Source organism: Penicillium maclennaniae, assembly GCF_028827695.1.
Source record: "Penicillium maclennaniae strain IBT 15551 chromosome Unknown utg000007l:1.0-4884863.0:1.0-4888362.0, whole genome shotgun sequence".
Taxonomy (NCBI): domain Eukaryota; kingdom Fungi; phylum Ascomycota; class Eurotiomycetes; order Eurotiales; family Aspergillaceae; genus Penicillium; species Penicillium maclennaniae.
The window spans coordinates 1,529,289-1,547,122 of record NW_026623219.1 but is presented as its reverse complement, the minus strand read 5'-3'; the positions used below and the strand labels follow the sequence as shown (position 1 = coordinate 1,547,122).

The 17,834-nt window shown below is 51.9% G+C and overlaps 5 protein-coding genes across 5 annotated transcripts; 3 read left to right on the top strand and 2 right to left on the bottom strand.

The window, feature by feature from the left end:
- Positions 1–2,824: 2,824 nt before the first annotated feature.
- Positions 2,825–5,284, bottom strand: N7477_007790 (Nrd1 complex RNA-binding subunit; the record flags this gene model as incomplete). Its single annotated transcript, XM_056969453.1, has 4 exons — positions 2,825–4,557; positions 4,637–4,715; positions 4,857–5,102; positions 5,165–5,284. The coding sequence occupies 4 exons, from the start codon at positions 5,282–5,284 to the stop codon at positions 2,825–2,827; spliced, it is 2,178 nt and encodes a 725-aa protein (XP_056819485.1).
- Positions 5,285–6,790: 1,506 nt separating this feature from the next.
- cit1 (citrate (Si)-synthase CIT1) lies at positions 6,791–8,444 on the top strand (the record flags this gene model as incomplete). Its single annotated transcript, XM_056969452.1, has 4 exons — positions 6,791–6,894; positions 6,953–7,160; positions 7,227–7,274; positions 7,338–8,444. The coding sequence occupies 4 exons, from the start codon at positions 6,791–6,793 to the stop codon at positions 8,442–8,444; spliced, it is 1,467 nt and encodes a 488-aa protein (XP_056819484.1).
- Positions 8,445–9,307: 863 nt separating this feature from the next.
- On the top strand, positions 9,308–10,504 carry N7477_007788 (putative mitochondrial DNA replication protein (Yhm2); the record flags this gene model as incomplete). The annotated part of the gene is made up of 5 exons (XM_056969451.1): positions 9,308–9,424; positions 9,497–9,593; positions 9,707–9,846; positions 9,902–10,380; positions 10,450–10,504. The coding sequence occupies 5 exons, from the start codon at positions 9,308–9,310 to the stop codon at positions 10,502–10,504; spliced, it is 888 nt and encodes a 295-aa protein (XP_056819483.1).
- A 2,897-nt stretch (positions 10,505–13,401) lies between these two features.
- N7477_007787 (ubiquinol--cytochrome-c reductase subunit 2) lies at positions 13,402–14,986 on the bottom strand (the record flags this gene model as incomplete). The annotated part of the gene is made up of 4 exons (XM_056969450.1): positions 13,402–13,497; positions 13,555–14,414; positions 14,509–14,683; positions 14,786–14,986. The coding sequence occupies 4 exons, from the start codon at positions 14,984–14,986 to the stop codon at positions 13,402–13,404; spliced, it is 1,332 nt and encodes a 443-aa protein (XP_056819482.1).
- A 520-nt stretch (positions 14,987–15,506) lies between these two features.
- Positions 15,507–17,654, top strand: N7477_007786 (uncharacterized protein; the record flags this gene model as incomplete). Its single annotated transcript, XM_056969449.1, has 4 exons — positions 15,507–15,518; positions 15,575–15,631; positions 15,728–16,576; positions 16,635–17,654. The coding sequence occupies 4 exons, from the start codon at positions 15,507–15,509 to the stop codon at positions 17,652–17,654; spliced, it is 1,938 nt and encodes a 645-aa protein (XP_056819481.1).
- Positions 17,655–17,834: the final 180 nt, after the last annotated feature.

The following is a 17,834-nucleotide window of genomic DNA, read 5'->3' as shown; positions in this document are numbered from 1 at the left end:
TCAAGTCGACCACGTTGATCAATATGGAAAAATCAGCTCTTCAAAGCCGTACATCAACATCTACCCGCGCCCAGCTCGACGATGGCGTACCTCTCAACCGCCTTGTTGAGATTGCAGACTCTTTCCCTGACAACCTCATTGTCAGATACTGTGTGGCACCAGTTGCCAGGCACTTCTGGAAGTAAGAAGATGCGTATTAAGTCTTAGTGATGGGACTATCACGCTGATGAAAGCAGGTCTCTCCTAGCACTTCTGATCTTCATCTATGGCTCGCTCATCACGTGCCATTTTCGGAACGACGAGAAAATTTGTGATCAAAGGTTCAACTCGATGGTTTTCTTTGTGGGACTTGGGCTCTTTGTATTAATTAGCTATACGGCTTATCTGCGGCGGAAGCTTGAAAGACAGAAGCAATTGTCCCAGGAAGTCTAAGCTTGGTAGTGCCGTGAGGCAGTGAATATCCGCCTCAAGTGACGAGAGATGACTTGGGCTAATCATCTCTTCTCCAAAGGGAAGATCGATGGTCCACTCTGTCTTCGTGCCCAAACAGAGCTTCTGTTCTCTAACCTACAGGGTCGAAAACGCTGGATATAGGTTTTTCACCTTCATTTAACTGCGACATCTCATTTCAGGCCATGAAGAAATCGAGAAAATCTTTTGCAACCGACGCGGCTAAAAATTTGTAAAGAGAAGGAGAGAGGAAGACTATTTTGAATATTAAGACCCCCATCTGACGAGCACGCCCCTACTTATCATTCCAATCCGGAAACTCTGCTATTACGCTCCCATCAACCAGATGCAAGCACAGACACATGAAATTTGAAAAAAAATTGAAGAGGACATTGGCGGGATACGTGAGAACTTATCTTTTGCGATGGAAGTTGCGCAACTCAGAAGTAATACACATATTGAAGATGGCATAGCAAAGCTTAAATGACTCCTTGGACGTTTTGTTGTGGAGGAAGAACCGAGTCAAAAAATAATGATATATGCCCCCTTCCTTGATTTTTGGACAAGGAACCTGACTCAATCTCTTATTAGGATGTACACTCTTCTCTGCCTACCGACGATCAGATAAAAGTACTAGCGGAGCGTTTTGGCTAGCGGCCCGATGACGAAAGACGCTTTGCGGTTGACTGTTCAATTGCCCAAGACACAATACTCAATACTAGCTTATCACCAACGAATATATAGAATCCTGCCCTGTTACATTTGGCTTTTTGAAAGGTAGGGATGTTGGTTGGACCTAAGGCTGTAGACTTTGAAAGCGGAATAGGTTCTCGTTTTACTTCACTATCCCTGAGGTGCAATTGGATGCGCAACACTTTGTTTCGACAAGATAAAGATCATGGGTACGTCCAGCACGTTCCTAGATCAAGTTCCATCCTCCAATGGCTCAGTTCAATTGACTTTATCCAGCTGCAGATGAACAGCCAAGGTGTTATGAATTCTGATGGGGACTTCACCAGGTTTCTGAAACCATATTAGTTGGAGCTCTATCCATCAGAATGGTATTCACGCTACTAGGTTCCAGTTGGCGCCCCTGCACATGTAGGACAGTTCCTCTGGCGGTTCCGGGAGCTCCCCATGAACTTTTCAGGCCATGGCTGTGGATGGTTTTCTGGGCAAGGATGTGGTTCGCGTTTTGTGACCGTATGACCACATGTGAATGTGGTAGTGATAACCCAAAGAACACACATCGCTGAACTATTCAATGTGTAAGTGAGTGACCAGGGACATGGAGAGGAAAGTGATACTATCGTACCAATGGAAACTGCGGTTGTGTTGAAGTCAGTCGCGACTCTTGGTTATTTCGGTTGATTGGTAGAGGAGGTCATCCCAGAAAGACAATAAAGAAGAGGTGCTTCAGGATAGTCGACTGGTACTCAATCGTATTGGGGTCGCTGCTAGTGAAATAAAGGTCGGAGTATCAACTTCTAACACGACGCGTCTCGTGATCACTCGCCGGGTTCCATTAGGAGATGCTCGACCAGCGGAGACGATGAGCGAAGATTCCATAGCAGCTCTTATAACTATTAATAAAGCTGCGTTCACTAGTATTTCACTTCAAAGGCCAATTCGATACCCCAGAGGATTATGTCTTGAACCCTTCATATTGTGATGCTTAAAGGCAGCAACTTTGCGTGCTTCTGGCCGACATCAATCAGCAACAGCACGATTCTCTCCGTCCTATTCATCATCTCCACTCGATTCCTCCTCATCGTCTTCACATTTTTTTCTTTTCCGTTTTCCTCCTTCTAATCTCTATAGGTCGGCCGTTTACAGTATCAATCGCTGCCAAGGAAAGTTCATACGACCATAAAATAGAAGCTAAGAATGACGATGGAGCGACGAAGTGAGTAATGATACGATCAAGTTAAATCATAATACAGTGTTGATTTTAGCCTAAAGGCGACGATCAATGATGAAATCATGTCGCGGCGATCGGAATATGCAGTCAAGTGTGGTTACACGAGATACGAAAGTGAGAACCAAAAAAGCCCATGGGAAAAAAAAAAACGCAGCGAAACCAAAAAAAAAGAGCCACCCCGATTCTCGAAAGAAAGACCATATAACGCCGATGTCCCTTTGTGAACGAGTCCGAGATCCCAGATGCGACGACTTGTGATGAATAGACATAGACTCGTAGAGTCGAGTCTAAAAGCCAGGGTAGAATAGTTATGGGTCGTAGGTAATGTAGAGAAGTCAGGGGGGGAAATCTCAAGGGACGAGAGTTGAAAAGATGTGGGGGAGCCAAGAAGTGAGTTTGAAGCGCCAAGGAAGAAGTCATTGAAGTGCAATAGAGAGCAGAGCTTTTAGGGTTTTAGTTTCCTTGGCCCGGAGGCGGAGGCTGCTGACCAGGCATTTGGCCAGCTTGACCGCCCATCATGAAGCCGGGCGGAAGCATGGGCATGCTGGCGAAGTTGAAGCCGTATGCTGGGACTGGAGGAGGGACAGAGGGATTGCTTGCCCGGTTCGTATAATCGCGCTCAGCATTATTGGCGCCTCCGAAGCCGTCGCGTTCCTGGCGGCGACCACCACCACCACCACCGCCGCCGCCGCCGAAGCGCTCGTTCGTGGGCTGGCTGCGGGACGATTGAGGGCCACGCTTACCACCTGTGTCGGTGGCAATACGCCGACTGATGGCTTTGGAGGAGACACCGGCGCCGATTTCGATATCGGGCTCTTCGACGACCATTCCTGACTCGATGGGACGTCCACCAGTACCACCGTACTCTGCGGTGAGCATCCACTTGCGATCGGCCTCGGTCAGTCGCTCGATCGGGATGACACTAACACCGGTTTGATAGTCGCTGCAGTCGCGAGGACCAAAGCCAACACCCCAGCGGGTGCGGAGTTGCATTTCACCGGTGCGGAAGGACTCCATTCCATCACGGGCGCTGACGGCGTCCTGGCGACTGATCATTTTGATGAAGGCATGGCGCTTGTCGATGTTGACAATGCAAGTCTGGACGATGCCGAATTTGCTGAATAGATCCCTAAGTTGAGATTCGGTGGAAGTAACTCCGCCAACGAAGAGAGTTCGGCTGAGTACCTTCATGTTGCCCTGACCGATTGAGTAGTCCCACTCAATGAGCTTGGGACCCGGAGGGGGCAGGTTGGGATCCTTTTGCGGCGGAGTGGGGGAGCGACGTCTGCGGCCAGGAGGACTGCGTTGGCGGTACGGTTCGTTACCACGGCGGCCACGGGCATCACCACGACGCCCGGGTGAATCGCCGTAGTCTCCATAGACAGGGCTGTCACGACGACGCGGCGGGGAAGCAGTACGGCGTCCGCGATCCCATCCAGGAGAACGAGAACGGCGGCGATATCCACCAGGAGAGCGATTGTAGTCGCGCTCTCGATCGGCGCTGTCACGGCTCTGTGCACCCGGAGCACCCCAGGCGGAAGCACCGGGAACAGGCATACCAGGCATACCAGGCATGCCGGGCATACCGGGCATACCGGGCATGCCGGGGAGGGTGGGCACCTGTCCAGGGTTGACAGAACCCATCTGGTTGGTCATGTTGTAGATCTGGATCGCCGCGCCCCATTGGTCCTGAGGAATCCCCTGTGAAGCAAGCAACTGTAGAAGCTGAAGCTGCTGGCCCAAGGCATTGCCATCAGGCATACCGGGTGCCGGGGCACCAGCCTGGGGCATCATTGCGGCCAAAGGGTTTTGAGCGGACGTCAATGGATTGGGTGTGTTGCTCTGGCTTTGAGGTTGACCCATTGGGTTCTGGCCGAGGGCACCCATAGCAGCGAACGGGTTGGTGGCCATGGCGCCAGCTGCGCCATAGGGGTTGGCCAGGGACGGGTCGGGGGTCAGATTGAAAGCACCCTGGGCTTGAGGGGCTTGATGATTCAATGCAGCAGGAACAGGAGCCGAAGCCTGTGAAGCGGCGGGGGCTCCAGTATTAGCTTTGGCCATGTCCGCTAGCGCCTTCAAGATACTGGAGGTGTCCGGGGCAGCAGCCGAACCGTTTGCTGGAGCGGCTTGTCCACCCAGAAGGTTGAAACCTGGAGCCGGCGATCCTTCCGGCGTGGTGGATTCGACTGTGTCAAAGTTTGTTAGAATTGTAAGTAACGATGCAGGGTTGATTAGGTGAGCTTACCTGGCGGGGGAGCGATCAACTTCTCTCGGAAAGAAGAGAGCATCGGCGCAGGAATGTTTGGCCGCGTTCCCAAATGTCAATAAGTTTCTTGATCTTCTCCTATTGGAACAAAAGTCATACGTGAGTAATACGATTCCTTAGAGAATGGACAGAAAGCGTTCAAGCGCAGGGTAAAAACGAAGTAGCAGGGGTGGCGCCCAAATGCGCATTGTAGGCTACCTGCGGATGTCTAGTGCTTACCTTTTGATCGTGGGGTGCATTGTTTATAATGTCGGTCATAAGCACAGGCAAGAGTTCAGTCACTCGGTTGACTCCAGCGGCGAAAGTGCCGTCGGGTGCAGCAGTGCCAGGAGGCTGTCCAGCCTTGCGAGCAGCTTCTACCCACTGCCGGGTTACAGAGTCTACGACGTAGAGTACTCCCAACTTGTGGGTGCCCGGGGCCTTCTTGAAATGGGTGAAAATCTTTTGGATAAGAACAGATTCATTCTATCACGTTCATTAGTCTTGAGCTCTTGAATCGTCGGTTTGAAGCGGAAAGTGAAGCATACCTGAACATTCGCAGTGCAGAGGGTGGTGATACCCTGGATTTTGGATCCAGATACTCCAGGTGGCTTCAGGGCCAGCATGGACTGGAGATAATTCTCCAATTCCGCTACGGCGGAAGACATGGTTGACAAGCGATGTTCCACGCAAGAATGAAATTCGAGGAAAGTGTGTCCCTAAGGCGGCTCTCGCTCTAATGGTCTTTGTACGGACCCAGGAACTCGTCAAGGCAGCGTTACTTCGAGAGCAGTGTACTGTGCAGAAGCTCCTATGGAGATTAAGTGTCAAGCCTGATATCTTATGTGACCTCTTCACTACAGCACGAGCGGATTCCGAAACCAGGGAGCTGGCGCCTACAGCTGGAATACAGCCTAGCGAATGTGTCCAGGGAAGGGCACCTTGCCCGGAGTACGAGTACGAGGTACAACCTAGGGCGTACTGCCGTGAGATCCAAGGTTGAAATAAACCAGGGGACGGATTTACAGAGTACAGGTAATCCGTGCGAGTGTTGTCGAGGATGAGCGCGATGAAGCGATGGAATGCGCGATGAAAAAGTGATGGAAGGAAGGTGGCGGGTGGTTGATGAGAAGAAGTGGAAAGGAGGGAAAGGAGAGAGAAGTTTTGCAGGGGTGTTGCGCGCTAGTCCGAGATGGGCCGCGGTCACGTTTATTGTAACGCGTTAGTCATGACTGCACACTTGGCTAACCCACCGCACCGTACTTGCTTGCACACCTGGTCTGTCCCGAGCTCTGCACGCTCCCTGCGCGCTTGGTCTGCCCAGGTGCCCCGTACCCACCACGGTTCCCCCGGCTACAAGCAAGCTGGGACCTTGGACCTCACATCATCACACGTTTCCTCTTTTTCGCGCTACGGGAGGTGTGGATACGATGGAGCCGGAGAGTATTCCCATCATTGGTGTTTCCCTTTTTCTCTCTCTCTTTGCTAAGTCCTCCCCCGTTCTGCCCCTTCGTGCCGTGGAGCTCCCGATTCCGGTGAACTATTTTAGAAGTGTATCGGTCATAAACGGGAGCCTATAGAGGAAACGCGAGCATGGGGGATGGCGTCACAAAAGTCAGAATGCAGATAGAGACACCTGGGCCAGAGCGGCCATGGCTCCGGTGCACCCTGCCGAGGCCAATGCTGGCCATCTCGGGGCTCCGGATGACGGCACGGCAGGATGGCGACTTGCCGACGTCACTGCCAGGGATAGCTGGTAATATGCTATCAACAGTCCGGTATCGCCAGCTTGTACTTGGGGAAGAGGGCACTATACCTAGGAGTAGGAATCCAGAATATCTGATCTTTGCAGTATTCACAATGTAGGAATACATGAAATGGCAGTAAGTCGACGACCCGGGAGACAATCCATGCTCGCGGAAATGGTCGGACTGCAAGAAGATCTGCCGGCAGCCCGACAGTACTCGGTGTTACCGTTGGGGGAAAAATTACCAGGCGATGTGGCTGTTAACGGCCACCCGAACCGTGACCGTACCGGCTGTAATACGGGGGTGTTGGAAAAATCCGAGAAAATCCATAGCTCTCGTCCGCTTTCCTTTTCTCCTTCTTCTTTTCCCCTTACCCTATTCCATCTTCTTCCCCATCCATATACCCCTTCTTGTTCAAGAGTCGATATGGCTTCTCTTCGCATTGGTGCCTCCGCTCTGCGGGCCTCTGTCGCTAAGCCCGTTCAGTCTGCTGCCCTGAACGGCGCGCGTGCTACTCCGCGAAGGCCAAGGTACGTGGCCCGTTAAAGCTTCGAGAAGCTCAATTGATATGCTAACCCACTGGAATAGTCCCTCAAGGAGACTTTCGCTGACGGCCTCCCCGCCAAGATCGAGCAGGTCAAGAAGCTCCGCAAGTATGTCGTCTGCGCCTCCTTCCGGTCCTAAGGTCATCATAGCTCACAATAATCGCAGGGAGTACGGCAGCACTGTTATTGGTGAGGTCACTCTCGACCAGGTCTACGGTGGTGCCCGTGGCATTAAGTCCCTTGTCTGGGAGGTGAGTCGCAAACAGACCTATCGCCGCGAAACTCTTTTCTTGGGAGACTAATTCGGGTTTGTGTAGGGCTCCGTCCTCGACTCTGAGGAGGGTATCCGCTTCCGCGGCAAGACTGTAAGTGATCAGTGATGATTTTGTATGCTGGAGACCTCGCAAATTAACGTTTGTCATCCCTAGATCCCCAAGATCCAGGAACTTCTCCCCAAGGCCCCCGGTGGTCAGGAGCCCCTCCCCGAGGGTCTCTTCTGGCTGCTCTTGACCGGCGAGGTTCCCTCCGAGCAGCAGGTTCGCGACCTGTCTGCTGAGTGGGCTGCTCGTTCCGATGTCCCCAAGTTCGTTGAGGAGCTCATCGACCGCTGCCCCAGCACCCTCCACCCCATGGCTCAGTTCTCCCTGGCCGTGACTGCTCTCGAGCACGAGTCTGCCTTCTCCAAGGCCTACGCCAAGGGTATCAACAAGAAGGAGTACTGGAACTACACTTTCGAGGACTCCATGGACCTGATCGCCAAGCTGCCCACCATCGCCGCTAAGATCTACCGCAACGTCTACAAGGACGGCAAGGTTGCTCCCATCCAGAAGGATCAGGATTACTCCTACAACTTGGCCAACCAGCTCGGTTTCGCTGGCAACAAAGACTTTGTTGAGCTGATGCGTCTGTACCTGACCATTCACACTGACCACGAGGGTGGCAACGTCTCCGCCCACACCACTCACCTGGTCGGCTCCGCTCTGTCCTCCCCCATGCTCTCCCTCTCCGCTGGTCTCCAGGGTCTGGCCGGTCCCCTTCACGGTCTGGCTAACCAGGAGGTCCTCAACTGGCTCACTGAGATGAAGAAGTCCATTGGCAACGACCTCAGCGACCAGTCCATCAAGGACTACCTCTGGTCCACCCTGAACGCCGGCCGTGTCGTCCCCGGTTACGGCCACGCCGTTCTCCGCAAGACTGACCCCCGCTACGTTTCCCAGCGTGAGTTCGCTCTCCGCATGCTGCCCGACGACCCCATGTTCCAGCTGGTCAGCCAGGTCTACAAGATCGCCCCCGGTGTCCTCACCGAGCACGGCAAGACCAAGAACCCCTACCCCAACGTTGATGCCCACTCTGGTGTCCTCCTCCAGTACTACGGTCTGACCGAGGCCAACTACTACACCGTCCTGTTCGGTGTTTCCCGCGCCCTTGGTGTCCTGCCCCAGCTGATCATCGACCGTGCTCTCGGCATGCCCATTGAGCGCCCCAAGTCCTTCAGCACTGAGGCCTACGCCAAGCTTGTCGGTGCCAAGCTTTAAAGGAGAGATGATTCATTGAATTTTTTGGGGGTTCTTAGTTAAATGACATGTATTATTTTTTTCTGCGATTTTTTGTCATGTTGTATGATAGGACTTGACCGGTTCGAGCGGGCCTTGTAACAGCGTTTCCATCCCCCAAATATGATAATTGGTCACCTAAAACCGAAAGCGGACGATGTTCTGTGAAATTCCAGTATCCCCATTTCCCATCATTGCAGTGTTACCGTGTCATGCCTAGCATCATAGCATGAGTCTTATCTGTCGAGCTGCAGCTCGGGATGAGGGTCGGGACGATCAGTGCGGGAGTGTCCTGCGTAGCAACCGGGGGGTCTCACAGCTACTGAGTGGAATCAGGCACACGGGAAATGTTGGGCGGTTGAGAATCAACCGACCGCCCTCACCGACCCACCCAAACAGATCTGTATGAACATTCTTTATGTCTGGACGCGGGTGTAATCAATGGTCTGCAGCTCAGGGCCGAAGAATAGGATGTGACAAAATAGATGGCCCATTGCCGCGTTGAATGAATGGTCTATAGAGAGAGAATACAAAAAAAAGGCTGGTTGGCATTTGAGATTCAATAGCCGATAAAGTCCAACTACCTACGGAACCACCCGATTCAGGTGGTATGGGAGGTACCCTGTATCCAATAGCATGAGTGGAACACCAAACACAGCTGACTTCGATTCTCCTATAAGACAAATGCGTGCTTGCCTTTCCCCTTCTTTCTTTCATCAAACTCTGGTGCTCTCTCAGGAATTCCTCCCCTCACTCTCCACCTCTCTTTCCTCGATCCCTTAAAAGGCGACGAAGCCCCATTCTCCCTTGGTCAGGGCCCCTTTCAGCGCATCCCCAGAACTACAATGTCTACCGCTACTGAGATGGCCGTCGCGCCTAAGCTCGAGAAGAAGCCTGTCAAGTTCAGCAACCTGCTGCTCGGCGCTGGCTTGAATCTGTTCGAGGTCACCTCATTGGGACAGGTATGTTTCCCTATCAACCCTCAGTGACCCCTTGCCCAAACACGAAGCTAACTACCCCCGCTCTTTCTCCAGCCGCTGGAAGTGATCAAGACGACCATGGCCGCCAACCGGGGCGACAGCTTCGCCGGTGCTATGAGTCGGATTTGGGGCCGTGGTGGCATCCTCGGTTGTACGTGATACCTTTCCCCAGTTTCCTCCGATACGCGCAACTAGTGTGGGTCGGGACGGAAACACAATCATCGGCGATGGGAACAAGTCCAGCTAATATTGCATCCGGTTTAGACTATCAGGGACTCATTCCGTGGGCCTGGATTGAGGCCTCCACCAAGGGCGCGGTCCTCCTCTTCGTCGCCTCTGAGGCCGAATATTACGCTAAGAGCTTCGGTGCCAATGACTTCGTCGGTGGTATCAGTGGTGGTATGGTCGGTGGTATTGCCCAGGCCTATGCCACCATGGGCTTCCTGCACCTGCATGAAGACTGTCGAGATCACCAAGCACAAGATGGCCGCCGCCGGTGTCAAGCCCCCCGGTACCTTCGCGACCTTCATGGACATTTATCGCAAGGAAGGCATCCGCGGTATCAACCGCGGTGTTAACGCCGTCGCCATTCGCCAGACCACCAACTGGGGCTCCCGTTTCGGTCTCTCGCGTCTGGCTGAGTCCACTATTCGCAAGGTCACTGGCAAGGAGGACGGCCAGAAGCTGGCTGCATGGGAGAAGATCCTCGCGTCCGGACTTGGTGGTGGTCTTTCCGCCTGGAACCAGCCCATTGAGGTCATTCGTGTCGAGATGCAAAGCAAGACCGTGGACCCCAACCGCCCGAAAAATTTGACTGTTGGCAAGGCCTTCAGCTACATCTACCAGAACAACGGACTGAAGGGTCTGTACCGGGGTGTTGCTCCCCGTATTGGTCTCGGTATTTGGCAGACCGTCTGCATGGTCGCTCTCGGTGACATGTAAGTTTCTCTTTTGGGATCCACCTTCCTCTTTCATGTGATACCGCGGACTAACTCATTTCTTTGCAGGGCCAAAGAAGCAGTCGAAAAACTGACTGGCGAGGCCGTCACCGCTAAGCACTAGAAGGTTTGAGATACCCTTCTGCTATGCAGCGGCCAAGGAGGAAAAGGGTTGTCCTCGTTCATACCACTCGTAATTTCGTCTACCCGATACCCTAGTGAATACACACGCAATTGTCCCTTCTGAACACTCGTTTTTTGTCTCAATCCCTGTAGTTTTTTTTTTTCTGTGATTGTCTTTACCCCCCCCCAATGTCAACATGTTAGACCCAGATAAAACAACTGCAAAATATTCCAGAGTCTTTACAGTACTAGACTAAAACCCAATACTGCGTGGTACTTCCGACTTCCGACCCCAGGAACAAATTTCAGTAACGCTTACCCCAGCCTTCTTGAAGATTCGTGGAGCTCCCCCAGTCCCGCTCCGTATCAACGGCCCCAGGAATCATCCGATCTCGGTGGCGTAAATCGGCCCTTCAATCCCCCGACAGTCGTCACTTTACTCCGTACGTTCCGTGCAGACCGGAATTAATCATGCTTATGCATTCTCCTTTCCTTTCACCCGTTCGTTCCGTATCGTAATCGTGATCGTCTTTGCGGATGGGCGGCGCGCGCTACCCGCAGCCCATCCTGACCTCGGCTACATCTATGCATGAGATAGGCCACGGGTCAATGGGCGCTGCCTGGGCCGAGAAATTGCCGATTATTCTCCCAGGTTTGTACTTTGTTAGTATCTCCTATATATAACTTGAAGGAATTGAGTTTCTACTTGTTGATGCAATGTTCCATATGCTTTGTATGGTGTAGTGGATGTTGGCTGGATCTTGGGTGGCTATTTTACCATCTTAGGTTCGGAGAAGCTGAATAAGTTACAAACGATTGGGGTGTTGAAAGTGAACAGCTGGTGGGCGGCATCTGTTTGGGGTTTTCGATTGCTTGTTGGTTGTGATTCGCTGCACGGGAGCTTTTGGACTTTCTCGAGTCCTCGAGAATGAGACATGCTAGATCAAGAGTAAGACATGATTTATGTATTTTTATGTTTCGCATCAAGCTGTGAGAGTGGAAATCCCGTGGTGCGACTTCATACTCTATCTCATAGTTATCTCCATGGAGAGAGATGTTGACATATTCCCGGGTTTCTGCTTCCAAAGTACATCCATAAGCTGTTGAAGGGCCTGAAGATCTACTTCTATACACTCAGCAAGCACAAATCATTCCTTAAATGAGACTGTAGATCCTGAGCCGGATTATAGATAGCCCTGCCGATCTTTCATGGCTCAAATTTTGTCCACACTTGTATATAATCCAAGGATATATAAGTAAACCTGTGGTGTTTGGGATTATGAGAACGATAAATATCGACGTCGCTGGTATTGCTAGAGACTTTCGACCCGCATATTCTCTATCCGTCTGTTAAAAGCAAAAAGTCGTGTCGATTCATCAAAAAATGCTGGGTAAATCTTCGTTCTCTTCAATTCTATACACCTCCCCCCGCTTTCCGCTCAAGCCAGTGTGGGGTTCCCCACAACGACAGGGACATTAGATATTCAATTGGCCCAGAGGTACGTCCCTTCTCTGTTTTCTGTACTTCACATGGCCATACAATGCCGAGCGAGCTCATGCTATGGTACAATACGTTCTGGTACGCTTCTGGAAAAGCTGCAGGTGAAATGTCCGACACGAGAAATTTACCCCTTTTTGAGTCTCCACGAAGACTTCTAGGGTCTGCACTTTCATCTTACCTGGGACCTTGAGCTCGTTGAATGAAATCTGCGCAAGACTGAGAAGCAATTATTCATGAGCAATGAGATGGGCGAAATGTTCTCGAAATAAAGTACGTCTTCATGCCTACGATTCATGGAAACCCTAGTGGTCTACCTTTGCAAGCTGCAGTTACTACCTTGCAGCATCTCCCTCGCTTAAAAGAGCCAAGGGAGACAATGCGTAGTTGAGTTCAAGTGAATTGCTTCAAAATCATGAGAATTGTGAGCCCATAGTCTATTCTTGATACAGCCTACAGGATAACAGGCAGATACGCGACGCCAAATCCTGACTGAGAATACTACTTTGAGAAGAAGAAGAAGAAGAAGGAGAAGGAGAAGCAATACTACAAAACAATAAGTCTGAGGGTCTTCAAGTGGGAAAGATCATGGATTTGAGAAATACAATTCTAGAACGCTGCTATGATCTGCGTATTCCGCAGCATTCAGTCTGCCGGTATTACAAAGACCTCCCCAGGCCCTCGCTCTAGAAGTTCTGTAAAAACCACTTGTTGACGTAAAGATTATGATTCATCCCAAGCCTCGGATCCAAAATCTATACGATAAGCTCCCTTGGAGACGAGGCTATCAGTGTTTCTAGCTTTGACGGTTCAGAGGACTACATCCTGAACACCATTAGTTGGTACTTGCAGATCCAAACCACCGAGCTTGGATGTAGATGGTATCAATGCAGACATTTCGACCGATCCAACTTTCATGCACACAGTGGTGGATCACTCTATTCTTACGGTCATGCAGTTGATGAGATTGTTATGATGAAAAAAAGATCCTGGTGATTGCCACGAACCGGTCTTATAGTGCGTTTGATCTTGGGTAATTTGGCTAGTATCGTGGTTGAGTATTCGTGGTACTGGAGGTTGAGTCTGACTTGTATGTCCTGAGCCAGGAGAGCACCCAGTGGTCATTGTTTCAAGAAGCTTGGCCACAAATCACTTAGGGAGGCCTCTTCCGAGTGCCAATGCAACTCAGACCATTTTACAACTGAGACCATTTTACGTCGGCAAGAAGATCAAGTCTCGCAAAGACTGCATCAAATAAGGTACAATTGTATTACAGTCAACTACACCCTGAAGACAAAAGAGATATCGGCAAGGAATCTAGGCACAAGTGGTCACATCAAATCCAAAACGAGGAAACACGCTTTTCCCTCGATCTAGGGGCTGTATTGTATACAAGGGGTTTAAACCGTCAGGCCGAGGTCATCGGCGTACGGGAGCTGGTGGAGGTCACCGACGCTGACGAGAGTAGCCTTGCCAGAAAGGAAGGACTTGGCGGTCTGTTGTGAAGAATTAGTATATGGACCAAAAGGGTCGAGTGGAAATTGAAGACATACCTCCTTAACGTGTTCCTCGGAGACGTTCTCAACAGCCTGAACGATCTCGCCGATCTGGTAAGGCTTGTTGCCGTGGATCAGGCCGGAGCCGGTGGCCTCGAGACCAGTCTCAAGAGTCTGAACGGACTCGAGAGCACGGAACTTGGCCAGCGCAATGGCCTTCTTAACGTCCTCGCTGGCGACCTCGCCGGCGGCAGCCTTCTTGAGGGCGTCGACAACGTTCTTGCTGGCGGAGGCGACCTGGTCGGCCTGGCCGGTTAGAGTGACGGTGAAGAGACCGGCATCGGAGTAGGCAATGTTCTTGGTCGAGACGTTGAGCTGAGAGAAGCCCTTGGTGGCCTGGGAGAGGAGGGAGAATCCAGGGGTCCACTTGATAGTGGACTCGCCGCCGAGAAGAGCAGCGAGAACGGAGGCCTCGGCCTTGAAGCCAGCAGTGCCGAAGGCGCTGGAGCCGGGGAAGGCAATGACGACAGCATTGCCCTTCTTGGAGGCAATACGCTGCTCACCACCGAAGTACTTGGAAGCCTGGGAGGGCTGGACCTTGAACTGGCTGGAAGAGGCGCCAGTGGGGAGATCCTTGAAGAACTGACCGACCCACTTGGTAACATCACCGGAGTTGGGACCGGTGGCGACGAGGCCAACGTTGGACTTGGAGTAGGCATCCTGGGCGAACTGAGCAATGGCGTCACCAGTCAGGTACTTCTCGTAAGGGGAGGACTCGGAGGGGGTGATGGGGGCACCCAGACCACGGTGGAAGGCAATGCCGTGGGCGGCGTCAATGGCGATGTTCTCGGCGCTGGAGGAGAGGGCCAACTGCTGGTACTTGAGGAGATCGACGACAACCTCCTTCAACTCGTGGTCTGATATCAAAGGATTCAAATCAGCAAAACCAACCTAATAATCATGGCTCTCTTTCCCTTTCGAGCCGGACGCCCAGTGGAGAAAGTAACTCACCAGTGAACTTGGTCTGGCTAGCAACCTCAGCCAGCAGCTCTGTGAAGTAGGGGAGGTCATTGGCGAGGAACTTGGTGCGGAGGACGAGGTTTTCGCGCGAGTGAGTAGCGGAGATCTCACCGCCCAGCAGCTCGACCTCACGGGTGATGCGCAGAGCAGAGCGCTTGAGTGTGGACTGGAGAAGGTCGAGTTAGCACAGGGAGGCGGCGGATGATGTTCAATGGATGGCAGTCGGGACCAACCTTGAAAGCAAACTTCTCGAGGGCATCGGAGAAACCGGGAACGGCTGGTAGCGGGAACCAGCCTTGGCCACGAGGGCCAGGGTGCTAGTAGGACCAGCGACCTCACGGTTGGCGACCTTGACGCCGGAGACCTCAGAGACATCGTACTGGAAAGTCGGGTTGGCAGCAGAGGCCATGGCCCGACGGCCGGCGGCGAGCGCACGCGGCGCGTTTCGGACGGAAGACCGCGACAGCATTGTGCGCCGAGGACGGAAGAGGAAAGGAAGAAAGAAGCGAGAACCCAAAAGGGCTTGAAGGAGGGAGGCAATTGAGTTGGAGGGGGATGCGGAGGAGGAGGAGAAGCAGACGGGTTACGAAAAGCTTCAAGATGCCGGGTTGCTGGCTGACTATGTGGCCGCTGATTGGCTGCCGTGACGAGTCGGACGGAACCGGAATATCTTTTATTCTGCATTATCGCTTGTTTCTATAAGAGAAATAGGATTAACATATCTTTATTATGTAGCTGGAAAAATAACATAGTTGAGGGTTCTCGACTCTATACTTCTATTCGCCACACTTTCGTCAAACGCTGAACTCGCAGACTTGACCTGCCCAAGTAAAGATCACATGATATGACACCACGTGACTGATAAGCAAAAAAGTGAGGGCTGCTCCTCCTCCACTTGCGCCGCGCTCTACATTCAAATGAATCTGTCGCGGTGACCTTAATTGCTCTCGTGCGGACTGGAGGCTGGTCATCACTCCAATACCGCCAAAATGATATCCCAGGTTCGCCAGGACTTCTTTAATCGGTCTACGATCGGCACTGACGCATATCTGCACAGTACGCGGCGGAGCTATGTATGCTCTTGGTTGAGGATCACTTTGGTGAGCTATTTGCTGTGAGTGTCTTTCGGTCTTTGCTACAACCTCATGCTGCATGAATTCGCCAGATAGCGACAAATTTCCCTCGGTTCTAACGAGTTCAACCTTCACAGCGCATCTTTTCAATCCTTCAACGCTATGAGCGCTTGACACTTCCTCGGCTTAAATTCCACTCCCGTCTCAATGATAGACAGTTGCGCCATGCACTGGCTGCCATGATTCAACACCACCTCATCTACCACTTCACCTCCCTCGAAGATGGAAACACCTACTATGAAGCGAACCCACAAGCTGCTTATTACCTCGTGCGATCTGGCAAGATTCTTCAACTAGTTGAATCACGACTCGGAGAGTATGCTTCTCGTATGATGGAGGCCATTTTGTACCTCGGACATGCCTCAATCTCGGAACTCGAAGTCCGCCCCGAACTTCGGTCAAGAAAGCCGGTGGCTGCAAATGGGATCAAACATGAGGAAGAAGAACCTCAAGAAAACGGGATGGATGTGGAGGAAGAACACGCTACTGCAAATGGGGATCATGGGGTTGAGGACAAGCCGGCACCGTTCCACGCCACTCTCAAGGCTCTTGCATCCCACGGATACATCATACGTGTGAGAGACGCTCACTTCCAGAGCCCTTCGGATAATCTACTTGAAGCGCAGCGAGCGGTTGCTGCTCGATCTGATATCAAGGCCCTCAAAGGAAAGAAGCAGGAAGAGGCAATCAAAGAGAGGGCCTTAGAATTGGTCCAAGAACGAACGAACGGTGACCTCACCCAAGGACTCATGTACAATGGTCTGCCCCGTGGTATTAAAAGGAGATTTGGTAATGGTTCCGGGAATGGAAAATCCCAGGACAACCAAAATGGCGTCAATGGCGATCATGCAGAAGACGAAGAGCAGCACGAGGAAGAAAATGAATGGTCCGAGGATGAGGATGGCTTCGACAATATCCCAATGGAGGTAAGTATCTTTCTCTGTCGTTTCAATTCAACTGATCAGAAGCTGACCTTAAACAAAGTCTGGAATGGTCGTTCGGGTCAATTATGAAAAGCTCGATGTGGCTCTACGGAATGCTCGATTTGTAGATCTCGCCCAGCAAGACGCACCTGCTGTGACCGCGGAGTTGTACGCTTGCCTTCTTCGTCGGGTGGAATATGCCACACCCCGCTGCCGAGATTCAGAAGAAATCCCTCGTGAGAAGGAAGAAGGAGAACAGTTCTCCGCTCCGATCAGCGTCCAGACGTTACTTGAAGATATTGATCCGAACATGGATCTAACCGGCGCCTTGGGACCAACGGATCCCTCACAGGTGATGAATCAACGAGGAAAGCGGCCTCTGGAGAACGGCGTCAACGGCGACCACGATGACGCTGACAATGGCGATGAAGCATCGTCTGGGGCCATGCGTGCCTATTTAGTCAACCAGCATCTTGGTCTTCTTTCACAACCCCCATTCGACCTAGTATCTTCTGTCACCCTATCAGTGGGGCCCTCAAAATGGCGTGTTGGCTTCCGCGGTCTTGCTCGGAAATTGCGACACTTGGAATTAGAACGATTGATTGAATCCCGGTTCGGCGATGTCGCACTCCGAGTGGTGCGTGTACTGCAGGCCAAGGGCAAACTGGATGAGAAGCGACTGCAGGAGATCAGTCTATTGCCGTTCAAAGACTTGCGGCAGACGCTGGCTAGCATGCAGAGGGGTGGATTTGTGGACTTGCAAGAAGTTCCCAAGGATGCTCAACGCCAACCCTCCAAGACCATCTTCCTTTGGTACTATGATGCAGACCGGGTGTGCAGCAGTATTTTGGAGGACACTTACAAGGCCATGTCGCGAACTCTGCAGCGTATCAAGCACGAGCGAGTGCTTGAAAAAGATTTCCTTGAGAAGACGGAGCGCAGCGATGTCAAGGGTCATGAAGAGGAGTATCTCACCGAGGGTGAGTTGGAGCGTCTGCAACGCTGGAGAAATAAAGAGGCCTTGTTCCTTGCAGCTATTGCTCGCTTGGACGATATGGTTGCTGTCTTCCGGGACTATTAAGAAAAAGAAAACAAATATAATGGTTGCTACTGGTGTCCACGACATAACGTGATTTCGTCCGGGCTCTTTTCCTTATCTCAAATTCTCTTCCTGTCCATAGCATCCACCTGCCATAGCTTATGCCACTGAACGATACCCATTCTATCGATCTCGATTCCTCAGAAAAACAGGACACTCGAG